We start from the raw sequence: 27,014 nt of genomic DNA, 5'->3' as shown, positions 1-27,014 counted from the left end.
AGGAGACCTCCCGTGTTTATTTGTTTTTATTGAAGTACGGTTGATTTACAATGTCGTGTGAGTATCCGGTGTACAGCACAGTGATTCAGTTATACATATTCACGTATCTATTCTTTTTCAAATACTTTTCCCATTTAGGTTATTACAGAGTATTTCCCTGTGCTGCACAGCAGCTCCTTGTTGGTTATCTGTTTTACGTATGGTAGCGTGTATGTGTTAATCCCAGCGAATGTTCTTCCCTTGCCCCTGCACAGTGGTCTCCTGGTACCTCCCTTCTTTTCCTTTCTCGTCTCACCCCCTGCAGTCTCCTGCCGTTGCTTCTCACCTCATCCGTCTGGACAGAGTATTTCCTAAAGACGGTCCACAGTGGTGTAGCTCAGGGTGGCCCCGCGGGGAGGGAGGGTGGCCGCGGACCCCGCATCATCCTCAGGGTGGGCGGACCGGTGCCGAGCCGGACCACAGGTCCCGTCGCCAGCAGGCTGGACCTGCCCGCCGGCCAGGAGATCCCAGCAGGTGCCCCAGGACGGGGCGCGGACCGGCCGCAGTGCCTTCCCCGTCCTTCCCGTCTTTCACAATCAGGGGACCTGGGGACTTACCGACAAAGTTCCGTCTGCTGGGGCTGGAGATGCCAGAGTGATCGGCCGTAGAAATAGGGCCTCGTCCCAGAGGAAGCTGGGTCAGTGTTGATCTTCCTGAGCTTGGGATGGATGTGGAAATAAGTGCCCACAGGTAGAACCATCAACCTGGTGGTGGAGTGGTGATCTGGCCTGTTTCCCAACTGGACTGGAAGGCCCTGAAGCTGCCCGTGTCTGCACGCAGGCCACACAGCCGGGCGGCTGGCTTCATCCCCACTGATAGCGTCTGGCCGCCCGAGGGCTGTGGGCAAAGGGTCCTGAGGCCCTGGCCGGGCTCTGTGCACCGGGACACCTCGGTCAGTTAGCGCTGCCACCCTGGGTGGGGAGGGAGGGATGGTGGGGGGGAGCGTGAGTTTGTCTTCTCTGCCAGGGCGGTAGCACCCTCCAGAAACCTGCTGCATCATTATGAAGCCTTGAAACCGGCCTCCGAAGGAAGTTACATTTCTGCCCCATATTTGTTTCCTCTTTCTGCTGTAAAAGAATGACCCAAAGTTGAGTGGCTCAGTACTACATACTGTCTTTTAATGCTGGAGGTCAGAAGTCTGAACCCGGTCTCACTGGGCTAGAGTCGGGCGTCAGGAGGGCTGAATTCCTTTCCGGAGGCCCCAGGGGAGAATCTCTCTTCCCTTGCCCTTTCTGGCTTCTGGAGGCCTCCGCATTCCTTGGCCTGTGGCCCCTCCTCCATCCTCAAAGCTGGAGCAGGTAGAGCCCCGCTCACACGCATCACCCTGACTCCCCGGCTCGCCCCCGCTCCACTTCTAAGCCCCTGTGATTACACTGGGCCCACGGGATGATCCAGGCTCATCTTCCTATTTTAATCTCACGTTGTTGGCCATTTTAATTCCATCTGCAACCTCGCCCCCTTCTGCCCTGGAAGGTAACATCCTCCCAGGCTCTGGGTATTAGGACGTGGCCATCTTTGGGGAGCATTAGTCTGCCGACCCCGTCCACCGGTGCCTCTGGTCTTGTGTGTGCTCCGGGGTCCAGGGTGATTCTGGCTCACCCTGGACAGCTCCGAGGCTGTGCAGCGGGTGGCCTCTGCCTGTCCTGCAGTCCCACCCCCTCCCTGTCACGCACAGACCAGGTCCAGGGTTCCACCAGCTGTCTTCTGCCCTCAGGTGGTGGGCGCGTCCAGTGTGATTCCAGCGCTTTCCGAGCGCGTGCCCTGGGAATGGGCGCCGGCTGGACGGTAGGAGGGAGGCGCAGTCTGCGCCAGGAACGCCTAGCCCTCCCCATGGCTCCCGTGAGCTTCCCCTCCTACAGCTCGAGGCGGAAGCTCAGGAGTGAGGGCTCTGCTCAACTTCTCAGCCGCACACCAGGCGTTATTGGGGGACTGGGGCCGGAAGCTGCCTTACCATCTCCTGCAGGGGGGTAGGAGCCTCTGATACCCGAAACGGGCTCCCCAGAATGCCTGAGGTGACCTGGCCAGCCCCCCAACCCGCACCAGCAGCAGCTCAGACGGATGTGCACTGGCGCCAGGCACAGCCCAGCCGAACCGCCTGTCACTCTCCCGTCTCAGATCACCCTGGTTACTAGGAAGCCCTGGCTTCTCAGACCCCGGCCCTGGGACTCCATGGGGGTGTCTGGGCCGCTCCCTGCCCCGCTGGCTCCCCACAGGCTGCCCCCTACAGGCAGGCTCAGCCACGCTTTACCAGTAATGCTTCTGGGCCGGGAAGAAGGGCCTCCTTTCTGGGACAGGAGGACAGGAGGGTGGAGGTGGAGCAGGGAAACCAGATGATGGGGGCCCAGCTGCCGCATGTCCGGCTCTCCCACTGGACACCGGGTCTGTCACTCACATCCCCATAGGACCCCCAGCAAACCTCCCTCCCTCCAGCCTGGGCATCCCCCTGAGGGCTATTTCCTCAAATCTCCTGAGCTGGGAGTCAAAAGCTGCAGCCTGAGGAAGGTGCCCGCCAGGATGATCCCAAAGGCGCCATCAAGCTTGAGGATGAATTTTCCTCCCTGACTGCCCACTGCATGTGGTCCACTGCCTACAGAGTAAAGCGCTCAGTTCTGAGTCCTGTGGACTCTTGATATCTGGCCCCGACCACCAGACCCTGAACTCAGGAGGGGATAGTCCCAGTGGTCAGGATGGTCCCCATCAGCTGGGCCTCCTGGGGTGGAAGCCGGGAGCATGGTCGTAGTCCTAGGACTTGGGGGCAAGGAGGCCCCCAAGATGGCCAAGATGGTGTGCGATTGTAGACCGAGCCCCGGCCAGCAGCTCCCAGCTCATCCACTTCCTGTCACGGTCCACGGGGAACCCACGGAAGGCCCTCGAGGGGTCCTCTCCATTAGCAAGTGGCCACTGGTAAACCTCTGCTCCAAGCATTTCTGCATGGTCCGCTGAGTGGACCCTGTAGAGTCCCCGTAGGACCCTGTAGCAGGCTCTGAGTCCCTCGGGGTGGGAAGGGGCTCCAGGCGGGTGGACCTGTGTGTCGGATGCCTGGGAGGTGAGAGAGATGCTTTCTTGTCCGTGAGATCCTGCTTGGGCTTCTGGGTGAGGTGGGGAGTGTGCTGGCCTTGGGTGGGGGGGCCCACTGCTCAGCCCTGGATCTCCCCCTGACAGCTGCCTCTGCCTGCTTTGAACTCATTGGACCCCTGTGCTCTGCACCTACAGCCAAAGGGAGCTGACCGGAAGCAGAAGACTGACCGAGAGAAGATGGAAAAAAGAACGGCCCAAGAGAAGGAGAAGTACCAGCCATCCTATGAAACCACCATCCTCTCAGAGGTGAGCCGGCCGGAGCCTTCTGCCAGGGGCGGCGAGGGCTGGTTTAGATCCTTGGAAAAGTGCCCATTTGGGGTGAATGCTTCTACCGAGAGCGCCCGTTAAATCGTGGTGTGTTCCTTTGTCTGGAGCTGCTTTCAGTTAAGGCCCGGTGTCCAGGGAGGTGTTTCACAAGTACCTTCTAGCTCTCTGCTACCATTTGCGCATTTCAAAATTAGGTTATTTTTATTTTAGATTTTTGGAATAGATAATATATTCATGTGGCCCAGATTCAAAAGGTATAAGAGCATCTCCATCGGAAGATACCCTTCCCAGCATTGTCTGGCCTCGGTCTCTCTCCCCAGGGCAGCAGGCGACCCCCGGCTCCTTGTGTGTCTGGCCCAGCGCTCTCTGCAGATGAAGCCAGTTCATACACGCTTGCCCCCCGACAGTACACACACACACTGTTCTGTGGTTGACTGTCTTTAATTCATGGCCTCTCTTGGAGTCTGTTTCCTGTCTGTTCATAAAGAGCTTTCTAGTTCTTTATCCAGCTGTGTAGCTTTCGTTGTCTGGATGGCCCTTTGCTGGACGCTGGGTTATTTCCAGGCTCTTGCCATTTCACACAGGGTACCGTGAACACCTTGTGCGAGTGTAGTTCTGCACGTGGAAAGAATGTCTGCAGCGTCTGTTCTCGGAGGGGGATTGCTGGGTCAGAGACTGTAAATAGCTCTCGTTCTTTGCTGTTTGGGTGGATACTGGGGTGCGTTTCCTCTCAGCCCTGCCGCTGACGCCAGCCTGCTCCAGCCGCTCTTCCGTCCAGGCTACCTCTGAGATGCTTCGTACCACAGGTCCCTTTTCCTCCTGTCACGGGTCACTGCTGCTACTGCCTCTTTTACTGGGCTCTGTTTTTGATTTGAACAACTCCTCCCCGCTGTGTCCTGCCATCGGGCCAGTTAATAGGTGTTGGGCTCGTCCACTGAGTAATCTGACTTACTCAGGAGGCCCTCCGTGGATGCCTCAGGTCCAGTGCTGACCATGGTGGGGTTAAGTCTGGGTTAAGGGTGAGGCCCAGGGACAGGGGGCTAAGAGGCCTGTGGGTGTGTGAGGGTGTGTTTGCGTGTGTGTGTGTGAAAAGCCATACACAGAAGAGTATGTGCAGCAGGGCAGCAGGGATGCTAATTCTGTGGCGTGGACAGATGCATGCTGGCTTTTCATAGGGTCGAGGCTGACGGTGGCCGGAGAGCCCTGGCCCAGGGAGTCCTGCCCCCTTGCAGCAGGGCAGAGCCAGCTCTGCAGTGTGTGGGGCCGTGCTTGGACCCTTAGCCCTTCCCAGGCCTGGTGTGTGCTCGTGATGCACCCCGGTGACCCTTCTCCTCCCGGCCTCTGCCTCTCCCCCGACTTCCCTGCTGGAGGACAGGTCCCCTGGCGTGCTCCAGGCAACGTCCCAGCCCCTGTCCCAGGCCAGGTGTTGAAATCCGCACCTGGCCTGTGACCTTGGGAGCTGCCGGATCCCCTCTTGTCTGCTCATCAACCTTCCTGTTCCCCGCCCCCCCCACCCCGGGGCTGCAGGATTTGGCACCAACACATTCCAGGCCTCACTCGTAACAGAGTTAAATATTGACCCACCCTGTGGTCGGGTGGGTGATAGTAAATCTCAGGAATGCTTCCGACTGTCCGTGTCCAAAGCGGTGTCATCACAGGGAAGGGAAGCAGGGAATGCTTGGTGCGCGGGCTACCCCTTGCCGCCCCCAACCAGGCAGCGCCCGACGTCTCTGCTTTCCTTGGGGGATTCTCGCGTGTTCGTTTGAGCTTCCGCACGAGAAGTTCCTGGAGTTCAGGGGTCACAGCTTTCGTGTTGTTGCGTCTCCCTGGTCTGCAAGCGGGGGAGCTCCTGAAATGTAGTAAATGTGCGAAGACTTGGGTTGGAAGGGGGCTGCTCCTGGTCAGCGTGGAGACGCCTCGTCTGTCCCCTCAGCTGAGGCCCGTCGGGAGATTCTGAGCTTCTCTGGTGCTTTCCCGTTGGCAGTGGTCTGTGGCCCCGTGCTCCCTGTTTCGTGCATTTGCTCCCAAGACCCGCCTGTGGGCAACTGGCCTGTCTTGCTTTTTAGTCTCTTTTCTTGTGGACCCAGGAATCAAGGGACCGATGAGGTTTCCCTCTTTGCTTTGACTCCTCGGAAGCTCAGACAGACACGTGTCATGCTTTGCTTGCTCTGGGGACTGCCTCTTCTCTGCCCTATCTGGTTTCTTCGGTGTGGCCCGAGCAGCGTGCCCGTCCCCGAGCGCCGGGTCAGCGTGGGCTGGGTGTGGAAGGATCGTGGTTCCGCACCGAGTGGCCCGGCCGGGACCACCGCTGCCCTGCGCTCTCTCCCTGCAGTGCTCCCCGTGGCCCGACGTGGTTTACCAGGTGAACAGTGCCTCGTCCCCAAGCTACAACGGCTCTCCGAACAGCTTCGGCCTTGGCGAAGGGTACGTGCGCCCTCTCTCCCTTTGCGGTCCCTGGAGTGACCACGAGTGTGGGCTCCTTTCCTCCCATTCCTCCCTGGGTCTCTGCTCCTTTTGTAGCCTGGCATCGATTTGGGTTTCAGGGCGGCTGACTGGTGTTAACATTCACAACCATTTTTAGCATCACGTGTCCAGGTTCTTGTGCTTGAACACACCTCTAGGAAGGCTGTCTGCTAGGGCAGCCGAGCACCAGGCACCCACTCCCTCCCCCGGTTAAAGTGGGCTGGGCTGCGGGGGTCCTGGGCCAGCCCCCTGAGGTAGCCTGCCTGGTGCCTCCCAGGGGAAAGCCCACCTCCTGGACATTGGGGGCCTCAGGAGGCAGATCTCTGGACCCTGCAGCGGCTGGAGGGGCTTCATTTTTTTGGCCGCGCCAAGCGGCCTGTAGCGTTTTAGTTCCCGACCAGGGATCAAACCCACGCCACCCCCACCCCCCACCCCCCAGTGGAAGCGCCGAGTCCTAAGCCCTGGAGCACCAGGGAGGTCCCTGGAGGGGCTTCTTAGATCTTTCTGCACCCTCGTGCATGGTCACTAGGCAGTGGGACTCAGCTCAGGACCCTCCCTGCCCCTGGGGTCACAGGCCGGCAGCACAGAAGTGGCCTCACTGCTGGTGACCCAGCCCTGCCGAGGCACAGACGGTGCTGACTCCGAGGTGACGGGGCTGCAGGGACCAGCGGGCAGCTGTCGCACCTGTCCCAGGGCCGTGGCATCACTGTGATGGCTCTGCCCATCCTGTTCGTGGGGGCAGGGTGAGGCAGGGAGGATGCCAGGCGGGTTTAACAGGTGAGGGTAGAACATGCGGAATGGAACCCATGCGTGCTAGAGAGATAACTACTGATGGGTAAGCGAGACATGAACTTGATTTACAAGGTGAGGACAGTCCTCCTTGAGAGGGGGCACAAGGAAGGGCTGTCATATTTAGGTTCAGCAGACCTAGTCTTAAATCGGCACCTTTCTGGGGGCAAGTTCCTTAACCTCCTGCAGCTCCGGTTTCCTCACGACCGGGGGAGCATGAATTCCACGCAGGGTCAGGGGAACATGTATAAAGTCCCTGGCACCCCCCCTAGACCCTGATGACGTGCATCTGTAGTCACCGATGACTGGTCTAGGGGTCGTCCCCTCAGGGGTCTGTTTTTTTCTCATTGTGGTAAAATACACAAAACGTAAAATTTACCATTTTACCATTTTTAAGTGGCTAGGTCAGTAATAGTAAGTCCGTTCAAGTTGTACCATCACCACTGTCCATCTGGAAGGGTCGTCTCTCAATGTGTCTTTCTCTTGACATAAAAACCCAGGTGTTCAGGTCTCTGCCTCCCTTTGGGGAAAAACGTGAGAATGGTTTTCTCGTGGCGGATGCCAAACTGTGGGTGCTTGTTCGCTGCAGAATAATTCCCCGAGGGACTCCTCTGCCCTCTCCTGGGTGTGGCTGGCCCTTCGCTGTCCCAGCACTGAGTCCCTGTGAGGCGTGTGTCCCGGTCTGCTTGGTCAACCTGCCCTTCCCTCGTGCTGGGGCTTGGGGTGGGGACCACAGCATCTGGCCAAAACAAGCCCCGGAGCCGTAGCTGAGGGATGAGGGTGTGTAGTTAATCAGGACCCCCATCCACACCAGAGGCTTTGTTAGGGCTTTCCAGGGATGGAGCAGGTCTGTATTTTTCTCGAGGACCCATTTCATTTCAAATGAGCCCCAGAGCAGAGGGAAGTGAAGGGCAGGCCGGCGAGGAGCCTCTCAGCCAGGAAGGAGCATCCTCGCCGCTCACCACCTCTCTTCTTCCTTTCAGCAACAGCTCCCCAACCCACCCGGTGGAGGCCCTGCCCGTGGGCAGTGACGTAAGTGTCCGCGGCTGGGCGCTGGCTGCCTGTCCCGTGCGGACTGAGCACCCCGTCAAGGCCCGTCCTCTCTGCCCGCAGCACCTGCTTCCCTCGGCCTCCACGCAGGACGCCCAGCAGTGGCTCCACCGCAACAGATTCTCCCAGTTTTGCCGGCTCTTCGCCAGCTTCTCGGGTGAGCTTCTCTGAATGGTGTTCAGAACCCACAAGCATCTCGGAACGCTCAGCATGTGCGCTTGGCTCCCCAGGGGCCGCGGTCTGTCCTGGGGACCCAGAGTGGTCACTTGTGGTCACTTGTGTGTATTGGCCCTGGGCCGTGGGCTCGTGGGCGGTCCTGCCCCTGAGGTGTCCAGCCGAGCGTGGCTTTGCGGCAGGACCGGCTGGGAGCCTTTTCAAGGTGCCCCTCACCCGCAGTGTGGGCTCTGCTTCGCCCAGAAGAGCCCCTTAGCCAACAGGCCGGTGCACACGCAGCAAGCCTCCCAGCCTTTTCCTCGCAGACGCTGCTCGTCGTGCTGTCTCCAGAGCCGTGACCCGGGAGATGGTGGTACAGCCACGGGCGAGAAGGGAAAGCAGCTCTTCCTTCTCTAAAGGTTTTTCAAGCCCTTGCTGGTGGTCCCATCAGACAGCAGCCCTGAGCCGGGGGCATTGGGGGACAGGGTAACAGCCATGAACCTTGCTCCCCGGCAGTCGGCCCAGAGTGACAGAGAGTCAAGTGTTGGCCGAAACCAGAAGACTGGTCCTCAAGGACATCTGTGGCAGCGGAAGGGAACCAGCGCCCCATCTGTGGTCTTTGAGCTCAGCTTTTCTTTTCTTTTCTTTTTTTTTGGCTGCGCCGCGCGCCTTGCAGGATCTTAGTTCCCCAACCAGGGATTGAACCCGGGGCCCCCTAACCCTGGACTGCCAGGGAAGTCCCTGAGCTCAGCTTTTCTGAGCATGTTCTTTGTGCTGCGGGTAGACAGTACCAGGGCAGTCAGGCAGGGACCCTGTCCTCGGGCAGCTCTGAGTCAGCGCGGAGGTGTAAACTGCCCATCTCAACACGCCGTGTCCCTTCTGGGATGGGCAGGCTTGGTGGAGGGACCTGGGCCAGCCTGGGTGGGAGGAGGGTGGAGGGGAGCCCCCCCCTTAAGCAGGGGGTGGTGTGGGCCGTGCCGAGGAGGTGGCCTTGAGCAAAGCCTGGAAAGGCAAGGGCACGAGCCAGGTGGGTGTGGGAGGATGAGCTTTCCAAGTGGAGGGCAGGCGCAAGGTGGGGCCTGCCAGGTGTGCCTACGGAGCGGAGGGCCCCGATGATGGGGCCGAGTGGGCCGGGCGGCAGGTGAGGTCAGAGAGGCGCCCAGGGGCCCTCTTGGAGAGTGCAAGGAGTTTGGCTTTTATTCCCCATGGAAGGGGAGCCGGTATTGTACCTAAAACTGTATCTTAACTGTGGCAGGAAACGGGGGCGAACGCTGTGGCTCTAGACCACGTGGCTGTTGTGAAGTTTTCCGCAGAAGGCTGAAGGCATCCTCGTGCCTTCCGGAGTCCACCTGGGCACAGAGCTCTAGGGGACTCCTCGGGCCTCGAGGAAGGGACTCGCCTTCATCCACGTACCAGGATGCTCATAGATAGTTACTCATGATCGCCTCAAACTGGGAGCACCCCCAAAGCCCAGTGGCAGAGAGGGCCTACAGGAACTGTGCTTTATTCGTGCAGTGAATCCTACCTAAGAGTGGGCACGAATGATCCACAACTACATACAGCACGAATGAGCCCTTAAATGGAGCTTGGAGGGAGAGCCAGACCTAGAAAAGTGCTTACTGTTCAGTTCCATTCACACAGGTGCTAAAAGCCAAGCGAAACTCCTCTGCATGTGAGAAGTGGGGAGAGCAGTTCCCCAGAGGTGAGGGTGGGGGAGGTGGTGGCCTGTGGGATGGTGGGAATGTCCTGCCTCTTGACCTGGGCGCTGGGTGCACGGGTGCCCGGGCACATTCAGAACGGCAGCGTCGGGGAGCTGTGAGCTTTCGTCTCCGGACAAGTGCACACGCGATCACACTGATAAGATACATCACTGACAGTGATGCCAATAAAAGGTCCAGAGGGAGGGCCAGGCAGCCACAGGCAGTGAGGGCTTCTGAACCTCTGCAAATGCCCGGCGGTTCCTCTGCCTTTGTGAAGCCAGTTGTTGAGCTTCTGACATCTCTGGGGCTGTGATCTCCTCTTGCTGTTTCTCCCTGTGGGATGCCTGGACCCCCTGAGGGTGAGGCTGGCTCGACCCTCCCCCGGGGTCTGCAGGTGCAGCCCTTCCCCCGCACCCCGGGTCACAGGCGGCCCCATGTACCTGCCCAGGTGCTGACCTGCTGAAGATGTCCCGTGATGACCTGGTCCAGATCTGCGGCCCTGCAGATGGGATCCGGCTTTTTAACGCCATCAAAGGCAGGTGGGTGTTGGTGCCCGCTGGGGGCACAGGGTGTGTGGCTGGGAGGTGCCAGGAGTGGGGTGGCGGCCCCCGCGGGGAAGTGAGATGCTGTGGCTCGCAGCCCACCCTGCCCGGAAAGCCCCCTCCTCCCCTCCCTCCCTCTTCTCTCTTTCACGGGGGCCTTGGCCTCTGAGTCTCAGCCCCTTGGCCGCTTCCTCTGGTTCTTAGATGCTTGCACGGTCCTGGGCTTCGAGCTGCTTCCTGTTGCTCCTGCTGGGGGCGGGGCAGGTGTGGATGGTGTGGTCTAAATAGGCACAATGTGGACAGTGCAGTTTTCACTCCGGGTTTGAATCTCACATCTGCCTCTTAGGAACTTGGCAACTGGGCCAAACCCTTAACCCCCGTGAGCCTCAGTTTCCTCATCTGTAGAAGGGGAGGGTGGTCCTGGCTTCGTCATAGGTGTGTGAGGATGAAATGAGCTCAGAATGAGCCAGAGAGAGCGCTTGCTCTGACCATCACCCTGGAAAGCCTCCTATGTTGAGACTGGTGCCCCGGGCGGAGCCCCACTCTGGGCAGGTTGCAGGACCGGGGTCGGGGGTGGGGGGATCGTCCATCCCCCGTGCCCAGCAAGCCTGTGCAAAGCTGTTAAGGTCCTTCCAGACGGGGGTTCTGTCCCCGACAGCTCCTCGATGAAAGGCACTCTGTACCCCCGTAGCCTTCTTTCTTTCCCCCTAAGTCCCTCCTACTGCTCTTTCCACCCTGGGTTCTGGAACTTTCTGGAACAACAGAGCTTGGTCCCTCATACCTGCTGTTTATTTCCTTTCCTCCTGCCAGGAACGTGAGGCCGAAGATGACCATTTACGTCTGCCAGGAGCTGGAGCAGAGCCGCGTGCCCCTGCAGCAGAAGCGGGACGGCGGCGGGGACCCCAATCTGTGTGGTGGGTTGTGGGGTGCACCCCACACCCCTGGCCGGATAGAGGGCGGCAGAGTAACGGGAAGAGACACAAGAAGGAAAGGCAACATGAGTCCACGGCTGAGGACGCCTCCCCTGATCCGCCGTTCATGCAGGAGGAGTTCTTGTTGTACTTCATCCTAGGGGTGAAATGTTTAGGGTGGGCATCATCTCCCAGCATGGCTGGTCCAGGTTACCGATGTTCCACCTGTGGAAGCAGGGCTGGAGAGCAGCTGTGTCCCCTTAATGCCACTCAGCTACTCACGGTAGAACTGGAAGTTGGGCTTTCTGGCTCCCCGGCTGGTGACGAGTGACAGCTGTATTCCCAGGAGCGTGTCCGCCAGCTGGATGAGACTTTCCCATTTGGTTCGGTCGCTGCACAGGGGGGTCTCGGAGCGCCTCTGGGGCACATGGCTCTTTGGGGTTGGCAGTTTTCAGCGTCTTGCTTCTGAGCGTTGTGAGTGCCGAGTCTGATGAGCTGCCCGGCCCCACGCGCGGGGTCTGGACTCTGCATCGTCTGCAGAGAGAGCGCCCTGTACCTCTCTGCGGGCCCCTGCAGATCAGCAAGGATGCCCAAGACCCTGGGCTAAGGGTGTTCCATTTTCTTCCCCTAGTAGGAACTGCTCATGGTTTGCTGTGGGGGAAACTGAGGCACAGCGGCTGCCCCGAGATGCCAGTGCTGTGAGTGGCAGAGCCAGGATCCAAATCTCTGGGCACTGGCAGTTGGCGTCCGGGCCTCAGGACATTTCTGCGAATGTCCAGGTCCTTCCGCCGCGGTCAGCCTGTGAAGGACAGAGCTCGAGTCTCGTGGTTTCCTGCACATGTGGTGAGGGCAGGCGCCCAGCCCACACCCCCAGCCTCAGAGGTGTGGAGAGCGCTGAGGTCTGGCTTCTAGTAGTGGCAGCGTTGGGATTTGAACCTAGGCTGGCCCGCTCGAGGGCCTCTTGTTTCTCCACGCGGCCCCCGATGAGAGGAGTTCTGAGCAGTGGGTGACTGACCGTCCGCTGGCTCTGAGCAGTACTGGTCCCCCCCCACATTCCTCCAGGGACAGGAAAGGCCAGAGACAAAAGGTTACAGCCAGAGGGCCGCACTGCAATCCTCTGGCTCTTTTCTGCCAGCAGTCCAAGAGTAAAATACGAAAAAGTGGAACTGGCTCTGAAAAGTTGGGGGGAAAAGTTCAATGAGAATTCTGTTATAAAAAGGAATCTTACAACAGAGGCCTGGGATTCTTCCCCGGCGTTAGTTTGGGAAGGAAGGTTACACAGCGACCACATTCTCTGAACAGGGTCTGGGTGCGGGTCATCCTATTTGAAGTCCTGGGAAGGCGAGTCTCTCGTGTGGCTGGAACCCCATGGCCTCTGCCACCCCTTCAAAGGGAGCCACCGTGTGTGCGTGTGTGTGTGTGTGTGTGTGTGCACGCACGTGCTTTTAGCATACCAGGCCGCCGATCAGATTTGTTGAACCAAGGGTTCCTTCCTTAGTTGAGCAAGGAGTTTCAGCACCTCTTGTTTCATCCAGCTGTGTTTTACTTTTTAAGGGACTTGAAGTTCCTGGGCATTGCTTCATCCCCCCCAGTTCACCCACGGGGTTTGCTCCTCCCCGACTGGTTTGGGTTTTTGCTTCCAGCCTCAGGGTCCCTGTTGTCTCAACTGTCTGGTGATATTCCTGGTGCCCCCCCACCCCGCCCTTTGGGGTCACAGCGCTCCAGCTGACTATTGTTTGTGCCCTGGAGAAGGGTAAGGACAGACCCTTTCTCTTCTGCCGTCAGGTAGCAATTATCTTACGTCTCACTCTTGGCCACAGGGAGCCGTCCAGTAACCCCTTTAACCAGTGGAAGGGAAGGAATGCAGACACAGGATTTTCTCCTCCATAGCAGGCCACACCTCAGAATCACCGGAAGCTTCCAATAAGAAATGCAGATTTCGGCAATTCCCCGGCAGTCCAGGGGTTAGGACACTCGGGGGCTTTCACTGCCATGGCCCCGGGTTCAATCCCCGGTCAGGGAACTAAGATCCCGTAAGCTGTGGGGCACGGCCTCCCCCCCCAAATTTTTTTAAATGCAGATTTCGGCCGGCTGTTCCCCCTCCAGCCTCCACCCCTAGATGGGCGTCCTTGGTCCAGGGTGGATGCAGGGATTCTCCATTTTACACAAGTCCCCCAAGAGAGAATGAAACAGGAATACAGAACGGAGCCTGGAATCTTGTCAGCTGGTGCTGGGCCGAGAGGGAGCCTTGCGGCTTCCAGATGCGTCCCCAGTACAGCCAGAACCTGCGAGTCCATCTGGGGGTGGACATTCTTACAAGCACGTTACTGGTTTGGGGGGTCGGGGGAGAGGGTAGGCGGGCTCCTTTGAAGGCAGCCACTTGTCCTATAGAAGGCCCTGTCCACCGCCCTGCAGTGTACCACGCCATCTTCCTGGAGGAGCTGACCACCTTGGAGCTGATTGAGAAGATCGCCAACCTGTACAGCATCTCCCCGCAGCACATCCATCGGGTGTACCGGCAGGGCCCCACCGGCATCCACGTGGTGGTCAGCAACGAGGTGAGCGCTGCAGCCCCGCCGGCCCGAGGCGCTGGGCCCAGGGCTACGGGCGGGAGCCGCAGACCCACATCCGAAATGCGCCCTGCGGGGCTTGGGGGTGACTTTAGGCTGAAGATGGCAAACCGGGTTCATCTGCCTATGGCCTGGTCTCAGCTGCAGGGGCTGCCGGGGGAGCTGGGAGAGAGGGGTCTGAGGCCACGACCACGGGCTCTGAACAGCTGTCGCCTCTCCATCTGGAGCCCCGCCCTCGGCCAGGTGCCCTGCTCCGCATCCCTGCCTTGGGGCGCTTACAGTCAGGGCTGTGAGGACCCAGGCGCAGGTGCTCACCCAGGGCAGGGGCGGGGGCTGGGAGGGGGCAGGCCCGGGAGAGGTGACACGGGCTGGGTTGATGATGGAGAGGCCGGGGCTCTCGGGGAACAGAGGTGTCCTCTGCTGAATGGTGAAGGTGCCACAGCCTTCCAGGGTCTGTCTCTGGCCACACAGGCCTCTGCAGGGCATAAGCGGCCCCTGACAGAGGACACAGATACAGAACACGGCCCCCTGGCGACCGTGCCCTCGAGTGATCAGATCCCACTGCTGGCTCCTGACGGAGTTATCAAACGGGCTTGATGACATGTTTCATGCGTTCCTGCCTGTTGTAGAACAAAAGCTTTTAAGCTTGTCTTATCCTGGACCCCTTCTCTTAATAATAGTAATAATAATACCAATAATGAGTTCCATCAGCGCTTCCTGTGTCCCGGCGACTGTTCTAAGTGACTCATTTAATCCTGGCAGCCTCCCTGTGAGGCAGGTGCTGTCATGAGCCCATTTCACAGATAGGAAACAGGCACAGAGAGGCTGCGTAATGGCCCCAGGGTGCACAGCTCGTAAGAGGTTGGGCTGTGGTGGGAAGGCTGGTGGCCCAGCAGCAGAGCCTGAGCGTCGAGCCCACAGGCTCTCCAACCACCCCTGAAATGAGGCGTTTACACAGAACTGTCCTGATAGGAGCAGAGGTGGAACCCTGAGCCCCCAGCCCAGCCCCCAGCAGACCCTCCACCCACCCTGGGAACTCTGCAAGCCTCAGCAAAAGATGATGGAGGGAACGGTACAGGAAGGGGGGCTGGGAAAGCAGGGAAGTTGTGGGCTTCAGAATTGGACCCATGTCCCCACCTGGACTGGCTCCTCGTAGCCGGGTGACCTTGGGCAAATCTACTTAATGACTTTGAGCCTCAGTTTCCATGTCTGCAAAACGGGGATAATTCTATCCATCAATCAGGCTGTAGTAAGGATAAAACAGAAAACAGTGTCAGGTACCGGCAGATGCTAAATTAGCCAGGCACTTGTTTTGGGAAACAAGTGATGGAGAGATCCTTAAATTTGACAGCGTGTAACATGTAAGGCTTTTAATGGTCTGTATATTTCATAAATCGTCATCATCAGGGGCAATCCTGTTGTCACTTGTCATCATAATTGCCCAAGCCCCCCCTACGTGGGAGTCCTCCGTTTCATGGGAGTTTCATCCTGGGGGTGGGCAAGGTGGTGTTTTCCTTCCTTTTTAAAAAAATATTTATTTATTTATTTTATTTTTTGGCCGCGCCGTGTGTTAGTTGTGGCACTCGGGATCGCTGAGGCGTGCGGGATCTTTCCTTGCGGCGCGTGGGCTTCTCTAGTTGTGGCATGCGGGTTTTCTCTCTCCAGCTGTGGCGTGCGGGGTTAGTTGCCCTGAGGCGTGTGGGATCTTAGTTCCCTGACCAGGGATCGAACCTGCGTCCCCTGCACTGGAAGGTGGATTCCTTACCAGTGGACCACCAGGGAAGTCCCTTCTGTCCTTTTTAATTAAAAAGTAATTCACAATTCATAGAAGTCAGGCAATATAAGCAGAAGGCAAGTGTGAAAGGCCCTTATCTTCCCCACTCCCTTTTCCTAGCGGAGTTACCTTAGGTTTGATGTAATTCTGCCAGATAACTTTTTGTGTGTGTGTCCATTGCATGCCTGAGTGTGTGTAGGTGTGGGTTTTAAAAAACACACAACCGGGATCCATTTGAACAAAGGGCCATTGATCTGCAACTTGCTATTGTTGTCACCAGTTCAGAATTCCTTCCACATCGTTAAATCGAGTGTACGGTGGCCGTTTTTCGGCCCCCGTTTCACAGATAAAGCACATGAAGCCCAGAGTTGCTGGCCTGAGCAAGTCCTGTAGAATAGCCGGGAAGCGTGACATGGCAGTAGCGACGACATGGAAAACTCGTCAGTTTGCATCTCACAAATGCATTTCTGCCGTGAAGACAAAAGCCAAGAATGCTCAGAACCCTTGCAATTTCACAGGTCCCTGCAGGGGCTCCTTCCCCCAGCTTGCCCTGTGCGCCCCCCCCCCCCCCCCCCCCCCCGCCGCCCCCCCCCCCCCGCCCCCCAGGGCAGGCAGTTAAGCCAGTGAAGCAGAGGACAGAACTCAAACGCCACCTCGGCTAAGTAGGTGATTCGTATTCCCCTGAAGTCTCCTTGCCTCTTAACCCCGAATCAGTTGGAAACCTTCGGTTCTTAATTGCCCGGAGCACTGGAGGTGGCCTGGCCAGCCGTGCAGCCGGCCCCTGGGGTGCAAGGGCACTTCATTAAACAAGGCAGTTACTGATTAAGCCCGTGTGGGCCCTGCTTCAGGTTTGGCATGCCCCAGCAGTGGGGTTGCCAAGAGTCCCCGAGGGAGCAGGTCGGCGGCATAGCCTAAATGTACTTCATGCATCATTAGGGCCTGGGGGAGGGGCAGGGGTCGACAGGTGGACGGATTTGCAGGATCTGGGGCAGTCATCCGGGGAGGGGGGGGGCAGTAAAATGTGGGTTGTACTTTTCATCTGGAAAGTGGTTTTGCCGTCCCATTGGCTAGTATGTGTGTTGTGGGTATGTTTAGGTAGATGTGTACATTTTTCATATTGTTTAAAGGTGTATTGTGAAATGCAGCATACATATTTAGAATAGAGGAAGCTCATTTGTAGAGTTTAAAGAGTAACTAAAGTACTCGATGCCTGCACTCAGGTTAGTGCGGTGTTTGTTAGAACTCCCTTTGTGGGCTAATTTCATGTTCCCCTCCAGTGCTGGTTTGAATTTTATATTGATCATTCCCTGGTTCTTCTTCAATACATTCTTTAATTTCCCCTATTTTTAAACTTCATAGAAGGGGGATAGGAGTGCCTTCTTCAGGGACTTACGGTTTGTGATTCATGCATGTTGAGGGGCACTGGAGGTCACCGGCCCTGTCGAGCAGCCGGGTGTGATCAGGTCCTAGTTTGTTCCCGCTGCTTCTACTGCTGGGTAACGTGAGGGCTGCTTCTGGTTTTCACTCATAGAGACAGCGCTGCTCTCAGCATTCTTAGGTGTGTTTTGTGTGTGTACATGCAGGAGCTTACCTAGGGCACCTGCCTGCAGGAGAGAGGTGTGTGGTCACCTGTGCTGCGTCCCGTGAACAGTTGTAGAAAGCGGTCATTTGGATGAACGACCCCCCCCCCCCCAGAAGAGGATGCCCATTCCCATTGCTCTGCATCCTGGTTATATATATATTTTTATCATCGAAACAGCCTCATTTTACAGACAGCGCCTGGAGACAGGAAGTTGCCTTATCTAAGGTCACCGGGCTGTTAATCAAAACGAGAGCTCCAGAGCGGGGGCTGGTGGGTAATCATAAGCTTCCTGCCCCGCATTTGTAGGCGCAGGGAGTGGACTTCTGTTTATCCTTGGTCCTCAGAGGACTCTGATATGCAGAGCCTACTAATCACGAGGGTTTCCTTAAAGCATTTTTTTCTTAATTGAAAGATGGTTTGTTTACAATGTCGTGTTAGTTTCAGGTGTACAGCGAAGTGATTCAGTATATGTGTATATACATAGATGTATTCTTTTTTTAGATTCGTTTCCCTCATAGGTTGTTACAAGATGTTGAATATATTTCCCCGTGTAAAGCACTTTAGTTTTTTTATCTGGTGCTGTTTACACACACCCGCTCCTGTAACGTGTCCTTATAGGGATCGGAAAACCCAGTCACTAGGAAAAAAGCAAAACGAAAGCAAATCAGGAACAATTTAGTCTTGTATTAAACGTTTACATCTTCATTCCCTTCCAGGCTTCTTTCCATCCTTTACATTCAGTTTTTGTTACCTGAAACTGTAATTGCTTTGTCCGTCTACTCTGTATCACATTCTCTCCATGAGAGCTAAGCGTAAGCGTCTTCCTGCACTTGCGTAAACGCGGCGCCTGTCATTTCTGATGCTGCGAGCAGCTGGACTCGGTGTCGCTGAGGCTTTTCAGTCTCTGAACTCGTTGTCGAAGGGACGTGGTCTCTCTTTTGCCTTTCAGATGGTGCAGAATTTCCAAGATGAATCCTGTTTCATCCTCAGTACCTTAAAAGGTAAAGCCCCCGCCTCCCTGCCTTTTCTTGTTTAATTAAAGGATGTTGGCTGCACTCCCCCCGGGTTAACGGAGTATCGGGGAGAGCAGGCTGGTGAGTGGGGCCTGCATGGGGTGGGCCCTCGAGAGAGTGTTACCTGGGACCATCCTCTGGGAAAAAGAAACACACACTTCCCGGGAAGCCTAGCCTCGGAAACATGAGAAGTGGTGCGGCTGGCGCCAAGGTCACTTTGAAAGGGGAATCCTGGCCAGACAGTATGTGCTTCACAAACCCAGTGCCAACGAGAAGTACTGTAAGTCCTCTACATACGAACCTTCAAGTTGCAAACTTTCAAAGATGCGAGCGTGTGTTCACGTGTCCAGTCACGTAAGTTAGTTCACGTGTCTGGCGTACATTGTCACGTGTGTGCGTCCTCTACAAGTGGTTGTGCTTTTGTGTGCTTTACTGTACAGGACCGTATAGAATACAGTATCTTTATTTCGAGCCCAGGATGTCCGGAAGCAGGTGTAGAAACAGTACTATATAGCTGATTGTGTTAGTTGGGCACCTAGGCTTACTTTGTTGGACGTACGAACAAATTGGACTTACGAACGTGCTCTCAGAATGGAACTCGTTCGTGTGTAGGGGACTTACAGTAAGACGCGTTTGAATGTTGCTAAAGTGTGGGTCTCTGGGAGGAGTGGGCATGGAATACAGCAGCTGAGTCTGCAGGCCGTGTGGATCGGGGACCCGGGGCTGGGTGGGACCAGGGGGACACGGAGGACCCACCTGAGGAAGGGGTCTGAGAAGGAACTCACATGCCAGGAAAAGTGGGAGACCAGCTGTGACCCCCTGAAGGGCTGGGGCAGGTGAGTGTGGGGGTTAGGTGGGAATGAAAGCCCCCTGACCGGGCCATAGACCCTGGACCGTGGCCCTGGACCCTCCCCCCTGTTCTCTGCATCTAGCCACCTACTGCCTTCAGAGGCCTGGGGGCCACCACGCCCGAAGCCTCCTCGGACATAGGCCCTTCAGTCCTTGGACCTCAGGCTGTGGTGGAAAAGCCCGCTGTCAAAAAGAAACTCAACAAGGCAGCCGTGAAGGTGTACGTTGAGATCTCTGCTTTTGTCAGCTTGCTTTTTTCTGCACAGTCTCATTTGGGTGGCCTCTGCCAGTGTCCACGGCAGGGTGTCTGCTGGTACCCTAATCCCGTGGCCCCCAGATGCCACAGCGCCCTGCCTTTCTTCCTGTAAAACGCCATGTTTGTCTCTTGCAGCCGAGAGCAATGACGGCTACCACGTCATCCTGAAATGTGGCCTCTGAACAGAGACGAGCAGGCAGCCACCTCCTACCCTCAGCCCCACGGACCCCCCTTGGATGTAGAAATCGCACCCTGGGAAGCTGCGGCGAGGAGGGGCCTGGCCCAGCCCGTGAAAGCCACAGACCAACCCCTAGCCGAGACCCTCGGAGGCCATGTCTCTGGCGGGCAGAAAGCCTCCCCCTCCCCCTAGCCCCAGCTTGGGAGCGGTTCCTTGTTTTTCTTCCCAGCCCTGCCATTCTGAAGAGGCCGACGGTGGGGCATCTCCTCTGATGCTCCCCTAGTTGGAGGCTAGCTCACCGGGTACCAGGGTGCCACCTGTACTGGTCCCTGCCTTCACCCTCTTCTCTGGTAACTGGCTCAGTGATGGGGCTGCTGATGAAATGGGGGTTTGCGACTGTTCTCCTGTCTTCGTGTCGGTTTCCTGTCTCCGTGACCCTGGTGAGCATCCGTCTTTCCTGTTACTGGGTGGATCGATGGGAGTTGGGTTTACTCTGTGCCTCCTGCTTCTTTCACGTTTACCTTGATTCTAAGGGTCTGCTGCTGCTCGGAGCCCAGAGGTTGGCTCGCATCTCTTCACTGCCGGGCTAGACATGCCACGGGGCCACACAGACCTAGTTCTAAGGCCCTTGGGAGGGACAGGGGGAGGCTAGAAAGACTAATTTTAGGCACATTCTCATGAATATAAAAGGGAAGAGAACCAAATGATTCCTCTTGAGCTCCTTCGGTATAATTTTATTTCCTAAGTAATCATGGGTAAAGGAGGACTAGGAAATGAACATTCCATTGTAGGATCACATGACCTTGACTATCCCGACACCAGGCCCTCTTGAATGGACTCAGCAAATCCCATTTAGAGAAGACCTCCAAACTTGCCACGCTTCCTAGAGACGTTGTATCCTCTGGGAGGGCTCCCCTTTAAATGTTTCTCTTTTTTCATTTGTAGAGGGTGTGTTTGGGGCATTTCACCTGCACTGGAATGGTTGGATCACCTTTCTTAGTGGCCTGACTTTCGGGAAATTTGAATATCAGTAACCAGTAGACTCAGCAATTAGCCTTTATCTCTGTTTCCTGGGACCCACTGATCTGTACTGGCCCCAGGCTTCAACTCTTTGCTCATGTAAATTCAACTTATAAAGCATGGTGAGCGCTGTGACCAACCGAGTAGGACTTGACAGCTTTTAAAGTGGAGCTTTGGGGGAATATAGAGATGATCAGAACGGGTAGACCTTGCTTTACAGATGGAGAAACCAAAGCCCAGAGGGGCGAAGCCACCTGCCTGATATCACATAGTGATAGGGTAATGACATAAATTTGTCATCTAAACCAGGACACTTCTGAGAGTGAAAGGGGCTCTAGCAGTAACTGCGTTGGGACAACGGGTGTGGTGTCCTACGGTGTAAGGACAAGCTTCTGGTTCCCTCTCCTTTTTGGGGGTTGGGGGAGAGGAGCACATAACAGCTTTACTGAGATATGATTCACATACTGTACAATTTACCCGTTTATAGTATACAATTCTATGATTTTTTAGTCAATTCACAGAACCACCACATCAATTTTAGAACATTTTCATCATCCCTAAAAGAAACCCTGTACCCTTGGCAAGTACTCTCCTATTTTCCTTACAATTCCTCTACTCCTAGGCAACCACAAATCTTCTTTCTATATGGGTTGACCTATTCTGGACATTTCACGTATGTGGAATCATACAATATGTGGTCTTTTGTGACCAGCTGTTTTTTCACTTAACATAGTGTTTTCTAGGGTCATCCATATTGAACATATATCAGTACTGCCGTCCTTTTTATAGCTTAATAATATTTCATTCTATGGCTATACCACATTTGTTTATCCATCCATCATTTGATGGATATTTGAGTTGTTTCTACCTTGGAGCTATTATGAATAATGCTGCTATGAACATATTTGTACACGGTTTGGTGTACACCTATGTTTTCTTTTAGGAATATACATATGAGTAGAATTGCTGGGTCGTATAGTAAGTCTGTGTTCAATAACTTTTTGAGGAACTGCCAGACTGTTTTCCAAAGCAGCTGCGTCATTTTACATTCCCATCAGCAGTGTGTGAGGCTTCCAGTTTCTCTACATACTGATCAACACTTGCTACTCTCTGTCATTTTGATTATAGCATCCCAGTGGGTGTGACGTGGTGTCTCATCGTGGTTTCGATTTGCATTTCCCTGATGGCTAGTGATGTTGAGCGTTTCATCGTGTGCTTACTGGCCATTCATACATCTTCTCTGGAGAAATGTCTATTCACCTCCTCTGCCTATTTTCAGTTGGCTTATTTGTCCTTTTATTATTGAGTTGTATGAGTTCTTTGTATCTTCTAGATGCAGGTCCTTTATCAGATATATGAGGTGCCAACATGTTCTCCACTTCTGTGGGTTGCCTTCACTTTCATTATAAGAAAGTGAACTTTCTTAACTTTTACCTCTGAAGGGCAAAAGTTTTTAATTTTGATGATGTCTAAGACACCTATTTTTTCTCTTGTTGCTTATACTTTCAGTGTCCTATATAAGAAACTATCACCTAACCCAGGGTCAAGAAGATTTATGCTTATGTTTTCTTCTAAGAATTTTGATAGTTTTAGCTCTCCAATAGTCTTTGATTAATTTTGAGTTAATTTTTATATATGGTGTGAGGTAGGGGTCCAACTTCATTCTTTTGCATGTAGATATCCAGCTGCCCCAGCACCAGTTGTTCAGAAGACTATTGGAATCCCCATCGAATTGCCTTCATACCGTTGCTAACGGCCCCTGATTCTTACTGGATCTTTTTTTCTGCGACATGGGGCTGTCATTAGGAAGCTCACCTTTTTTTTTTTTTAAACTCAGCCCATGTTTGGCTCCCCCATTTTTACACCTGGCTTTCTATTCTTGCTGTCTCCCCCCTTTCCCTGTCTCAGCAGTACTGGGTCACGTCACTCTCTGATGTTCTGCAACCTTTCTGGGTGTGTAGCTCCACACGTCAGTTCTAGGGCATCAAGACCAGTCATTTCCTTTTTTGAGGAGACAGAGTCGCACAGAAGTGGAATAACTTGCTCAGGGTCCCCCAGATCCAGGACTAGACTGTTGATCTTGTGACTGCTGGCCTTTCAAGGTGTCTGCCATTCACTAGACCCAAGAGATGCCACTACCCAGACCCAAGTGATGGCAGGCTGAAATCTTAATTCTAAAAATGTGGTAGGCTACTATTTTTATTTCTTCATTCCAGATGAGGGTCTAATCAAGATCTGGTACCTTAAGTTTGCTGTAGGTAGAGTCTTCTGTTCTCTGGAATGCACTTACAGAGAAGTAGAAAATAATAAATACAAAAAAAGAATACACATAGTCATTTGGTACCAAAATGTTTTTGCCGCCCAGATCAGCAGCTCCTCCCTTCCATAGGGGTCAGCTGAGCTAGCTGTAGGATTTTGGGTTTTGTTTCTGTTTTGTTCATTTTATTAAAGTACAGAAAAGCTGTAGCGCTCCCCACCCCTGTCCACTGTCTTTCTTGTGAGCTCTGAGTCCAGAGTCTGGGCCTGCTGGACAGGCAGCCCCTCCCAGAACTGTCCCCTCTGCCCCCACGTATTCTAGGCTGTGGCTTCTCGGCAGCAACACATTTTAAAAGGGATCCGCAGAGGGACAAAAGATAAACTGTGCACTTGGGCCACTGTCTCGGGTCACCTGAAGCTGAGTGCTTTATTCTCAGGCCATCACATTTCTTTGCTGGGCAGGTGTCTGTTTGCAAGGCTGTGATGAACCTTCTCCTGGTTACCAAGTTGCACCTTTATAATAAAGACACGGGCTTTTGAATGGGGGAAGGGCCGATGGGCCTTTGGAAAGAGCAGGATGGGGGAGGGAGGTCGAAATCTTGGTTTGGGGTCCTAAGCGAAGGTCAGATGTTGCCCTGGTGACCTTCTGCCCGAGGGCCTCTTGGGAAGAGCTGTGAGCCTAGAGGGGCCTTTCCTGGGAGCACAGTGGAGCTGCCTGAACAGTGTGTCACCAGTTTCCAAGTCCAGAGTGGCGTCAGGGGTGGGCTGAGTAAGTTAAGGTCTGAAAATCATTAACGAGTTGACGAGGAGAATGGAAAAGCCTCTTTTGCTGCTGTCATGGGGCAAAAGAAGGCAGCCCCCAGGCTCTCAGAGAAGATGGAAAAGCAGGTGACCAAGAGCCAGGGGTCCTGGGTCCCCAGACCCTCACTTGGCTTCTGCCTCTCTGGTCTTGCCTCCTCTCTGGGAGGCCTCTGGGGTCGTGGCTGACTCAGTCCTCGGTGAGTCTGAGGGGCAGCAAGGCTTTCCGTCTTTCCCACCATCAGAGTCTTACTGTGGGCAGGTGGCGTGCGCGTGTGTATTTCCTCGTGGTACTTGGCACCTCAGATGCTCCCGCTTGGGCTGGTGCACGCACCGCAAGGTTTGCACACGTTTCAGCGTGAGGCTGGATCCCATTGGCTGGCTATGTGTCTACATTATAGATGCATGCGTGCGTGCGTGCACGTGTGTGTTTATGGATGCGCGTGGACCCCTTTCCCTACCCCTGTATCTGCCGTGAGCACAGCCCTGAGCGTCCTCAGCTTACCTAGATGCGGTGATTACAGCTGCTCTCTTTAGATCTTATGGGATCCTCCCGGTTTAGACTCCGTTGACGAAGATGCTTAGGGCACAGTTGCCCTAATGGAGGGGAAATGCCCACCCTAAGTCCCGCTCATCTGGGGAGGGGAGCAGTGCTGGCATCTGTCATCTGACCAGGACCTCAAAGGAGTCCGTGGAGTTGGTCTTCCTTGAAGCTGCCTCAGGTGCCCTCTGTCCCCTAGGGCTGTGTATCCTGTGTGTGACATCATCAGTCAGGCTGGCCAATAGGAAATGTTTGTACACTCTGTCTGGTCACCTCCCAGCCCTCTCCCCTCTGTCCTGTGGGGACAGGGCAGTGAGGTGCTGGGCAGCCGCGCCCCTCCCCGTCCCCCGGCCTCCTTCCCAGCGGCATCCTGAGAGCCGCTTGCAGCCTCCGCCCAGCTCTCCAGAGCTCCCTGCAAAGGCTTCTCCTGGGCTTTCTCTGTCCTTCTGCTCCCTTGGGGAACGGCTGAGTTCTGAGGGGCGCCCCCCCCTTGTCATGGAGGGGCCCTTCTAGCGGCAGTGTCCCCAAGAAATAGCTCTGAGAGGTGGCTTTGCTGTTCTATGCAGGGCAGCTGGTGGTGTGAGGTGGGGAACGGCGGGCACTGCTTAGTCTGGGGCTGAGCCGCCCTGCCCTCCCGGCCGCCAAACCAGCCCCCTCCGAAGAGGGAGTGTGTCAGCCTGTCCTGTGCCCTTCATCCTGGGGAGCCCTGAGGGTGGTCTCCAGGGAGCTAGCAGGGACCAGGGAAGCCTTTTATCATGGAAGGTTCGCAATCCTTTCTCAAAGGCAGAAGGATATAGTTAACCCTGGCACCCGTCACCCAGCCTCTGCAGTGGTCACCTACACCCACTCGTCAGGAGCTGAATGCAGCTCCCTGCTGGGTTTCGTGGTCTCTTTGATGACAGTGAACACTGAACCCAATGAAGTGAAAGGCATCCTGTACCCCTCCCCTGTTCCATTCCCATTAGTATACCTGTATTACCAAAAAATGTTCTCAAAGGTTATATTTTGAATTTCATCATCAAAAACGTTATGGAAACTTGTTTTCTCTTATACTGACATAATATCGATTTACCTCCTCTTAGCCTTTAAAGCCCAAAATAGGTCCCATCCAGCCCTTTGCAGAAAAACTGCCCACTGCTGAGTTAGACCTCTGTTACTCTTCCCCCTGGATTATGTTGAAGAAAATCCTAGAAAATAAGGACTTTTAAAAATAGTAAAAAAAGTATTTTGTTCGGAGCTTTGAAGCAGGAGAGTCATTCAGCTGAGCAGCCTTTGAACCCCTGCTGCCTGTTGGGCATGCGGCCCCCTCCCCCCCCGCCGGCTCTGCCCCAGCCACTCAGGAACCAGAGCCCTTTGCTCTTGCCCCTTCCCTCCTGCTGTCCAGTTCCTGGAGACCTGCTGGACCCTTGGATCCCCAGGGCAGGGTGCTGGGGGTTGGTGTCCCGAGGGCCAGGTGCGGGGAGGGACCTCTGCTGGCCCCGAGCCACGGTGGGTGGCGGCCTGCTGACTTACGTCACTGGGACTTTCCTGTCCTGGGAGGTGCAGCCTGACCTTCACCTCCATGGTGCCTTGAGGACCTCGCAGCTCCTTGGGGTCCCGCAAATTCCTCCACACGTGTCTGCTGCTCTTCCTCTGATGAGGGCCCCACTTGTGGCAGCCTCAGCTTGCTGGTGCTCCCTGGGCCCGATTCCCAGCTCTGCCCCCGGAGAAGCCAGCCCCCAGGCAGCCTCACGTGGTGAATCCCTCATGCTGAGGTCCAGCCGGGATGGGGCCACCTCCCTGTGGCTTGGCCATCCTTTCTGGGCCCCCCGGCTCCTTCGCTCCCTGTGCAGATGGCCGGAGCCTGCGGCTGGTCCTCTGTTAATACCAGCCGCTGATGCTGGCTGGCTTCGCCTGGGTCACACATTGTGCTCTGTGCTTTGCCGTTGTCTCATTTGAGCCTCCCCACGGCTCTGAGGCCCCCGAAGCCTGGTTTCCAGGTGAGGAAATCAAGACTGAGAAATCAGACAGGGGCCCAGGGTCCTACGACTACTGGTGGGCTGAGCCGGGCTCTGGATCCCACATCCAGACATGCACGCTCTCGCCCCAGACACGCAGGTGGAGGGAGCCCTTTCGTCCTTAGCACTCACTTTTGTGCCGACATCATCCCTGGGCTCCGCGCCCTGGTTGGGGACAGCAGAGAAGGGCATTGTTTTGTGTGCCTCCCACCAGCCCTCCCCTTGCTGGGCAAAATCTTGCTTACTGTGTTCGCCAATGTTCCTGTATTGAAAGTGATTTCTTTCTTAAAATGCCACTTCCTCACCTTTCTCCAGATTGGGTGACTCTTCTCTGAAGGTGGCGGGTGTCTTGATTGGGGTGGTGTGGCCCTGGGATGGGTCAGGTGGGTGTGACGGCAGCGGGATGGGTCATGGCGTGGGTGGGGGGAGTGGGCATTGAAGCAGAAGTTGTCACACTGCCACGTTTTGTACCCGAAATAAAGCATATTTTGCACTTGTTACTGTACCATTGTACAGACGAGAGATCTGTTTGGGGTTCTGTGCTTGGGTCAGAAAGCAAATAAAACTCATTTGTAAGAAACCTCTGTGACTCAGGCCTCTGGCCTTTTAATAATTTTTTTTTCATTTGTATTGATAAAATGCACATAACAGGAAATTTACCATCTTCAACATTTTCAAGGGTAGGATCCAGCGACAAGTACATTCACACTGTTTTGTGCAACCATCACTACCGTCCATCTCCAGAAACTTTGCGTCTTCCCCAACTGAAACCCTGTCCCATTAAACAGCAGCCCCGCCCCCTCCCCCTCCCCCCAGCCCTGGCACCTACCCTTCTGCTTTCTGTCTCTATGAAGGTGACTCCTCTGGGGACCTCATGTAAGTGGGATCTTGCAGTCTGTGTCCTCTTGTGACTGGCTGATTTCAATCAGCATCATGTCTTCAAGGTTCATCCACATTGTACCCTGTGTCAGAATTTCCTTCCTTTTTATTCCCGCCATGCCACGAGGCTTGTGGGATCCCCAACCGGGGATTGAACCCGCGCCCTCAGCGGTGAAAGCGCCGAGTCCTAACTCCTGGACCGCCAGGGAATTCCCAAGAATTTCCTTTTATAAGGCTGCATAGTATTCCGCTCTCTGTACACACTACATGCTGTGTGTGCATCCATCTATCCGTGGACACTTGGGTTGC

The 27,014-nt window shown here is 55.3% G+C and overlaps 1 protein-coding gene across 6 annotated transcripts in view; it reads left to right on the top strand.

Annotated features, from left to right (window-relative positions):
* Nucleotides 1–26,406, top strand: part of TFCP2L1 (transcription factor CP2 like 1) — a 65,719-nt gene extending 39,313 nt beyond the window's left edge. For 4 of the 6 annotated variants that reach the window (XM_029224854.1, XM_029224853.1, XM_029224852.1 and 1 more), the window contains 9 exons: nt 3,253–3,363; nt 5,717–5,808; nt 7,620–7,668; nt 7,750–7,843; nt 9,988–10,078; nt 10,892–10,995; nt 13,408–13,550; nt 17,868–17,919; nt 19,172–26,406. In XM_029224854.1, the coding sequence (XP_029080687.1) occupies nt 3,253–3,363; nt 5,717–5,808; nt 7,620–7,668; nt 7,750–7,843; nt 9,988–10,078; nt 10,892–10,995; nt 13,408–13,550; nt 17,868–17,919; nt 19,172–19,218 (783 nt within the window). In that variant the 3' untranslated portion in view covers nt 19,219–26,406. Of the gene's footprint in view, nt 1–3,252; nt 3,364–5,716; nt 5,809–7,619; nt 7,844–8,165; nt 10,079–10,891; nt 10,996–13,407; nt 13,551–17,867; nt 17,920–19,171 lie in introns of those variants that run through there. The other 2 variants (XM_029224851.1, XM_029224856.1) reach the window with 2 other exon arrangements.
* The last annotated feature ends 608 nt before the right edge of the window (nt 26,407–27,014 follow it).

The sequence above is a fragment of the Monodon monoceros genome, unplaced genomic scaffold (genome assembly GCF_005190385.1).
Source record: "Monodon monoceros isolate NGI ecotype Baffin Bay Population unplaced genomic scaffold, NGI_Narwhal_1 Super_Scaffold_16, whole genome shotgun sequence".
In the NCBI taxonomy this organism is placed as follows: domain Eukaryota; kingdom Metazoa; phylum Chordata; class Mammalia; order Artiodactyla; family Monodontidae; genus Monodon; species Monodon monoceros.
Note: the sequence above shows the minus strand (reverse complement) of the source record. Positions and strands in the feature narration are given on the sequence as shown.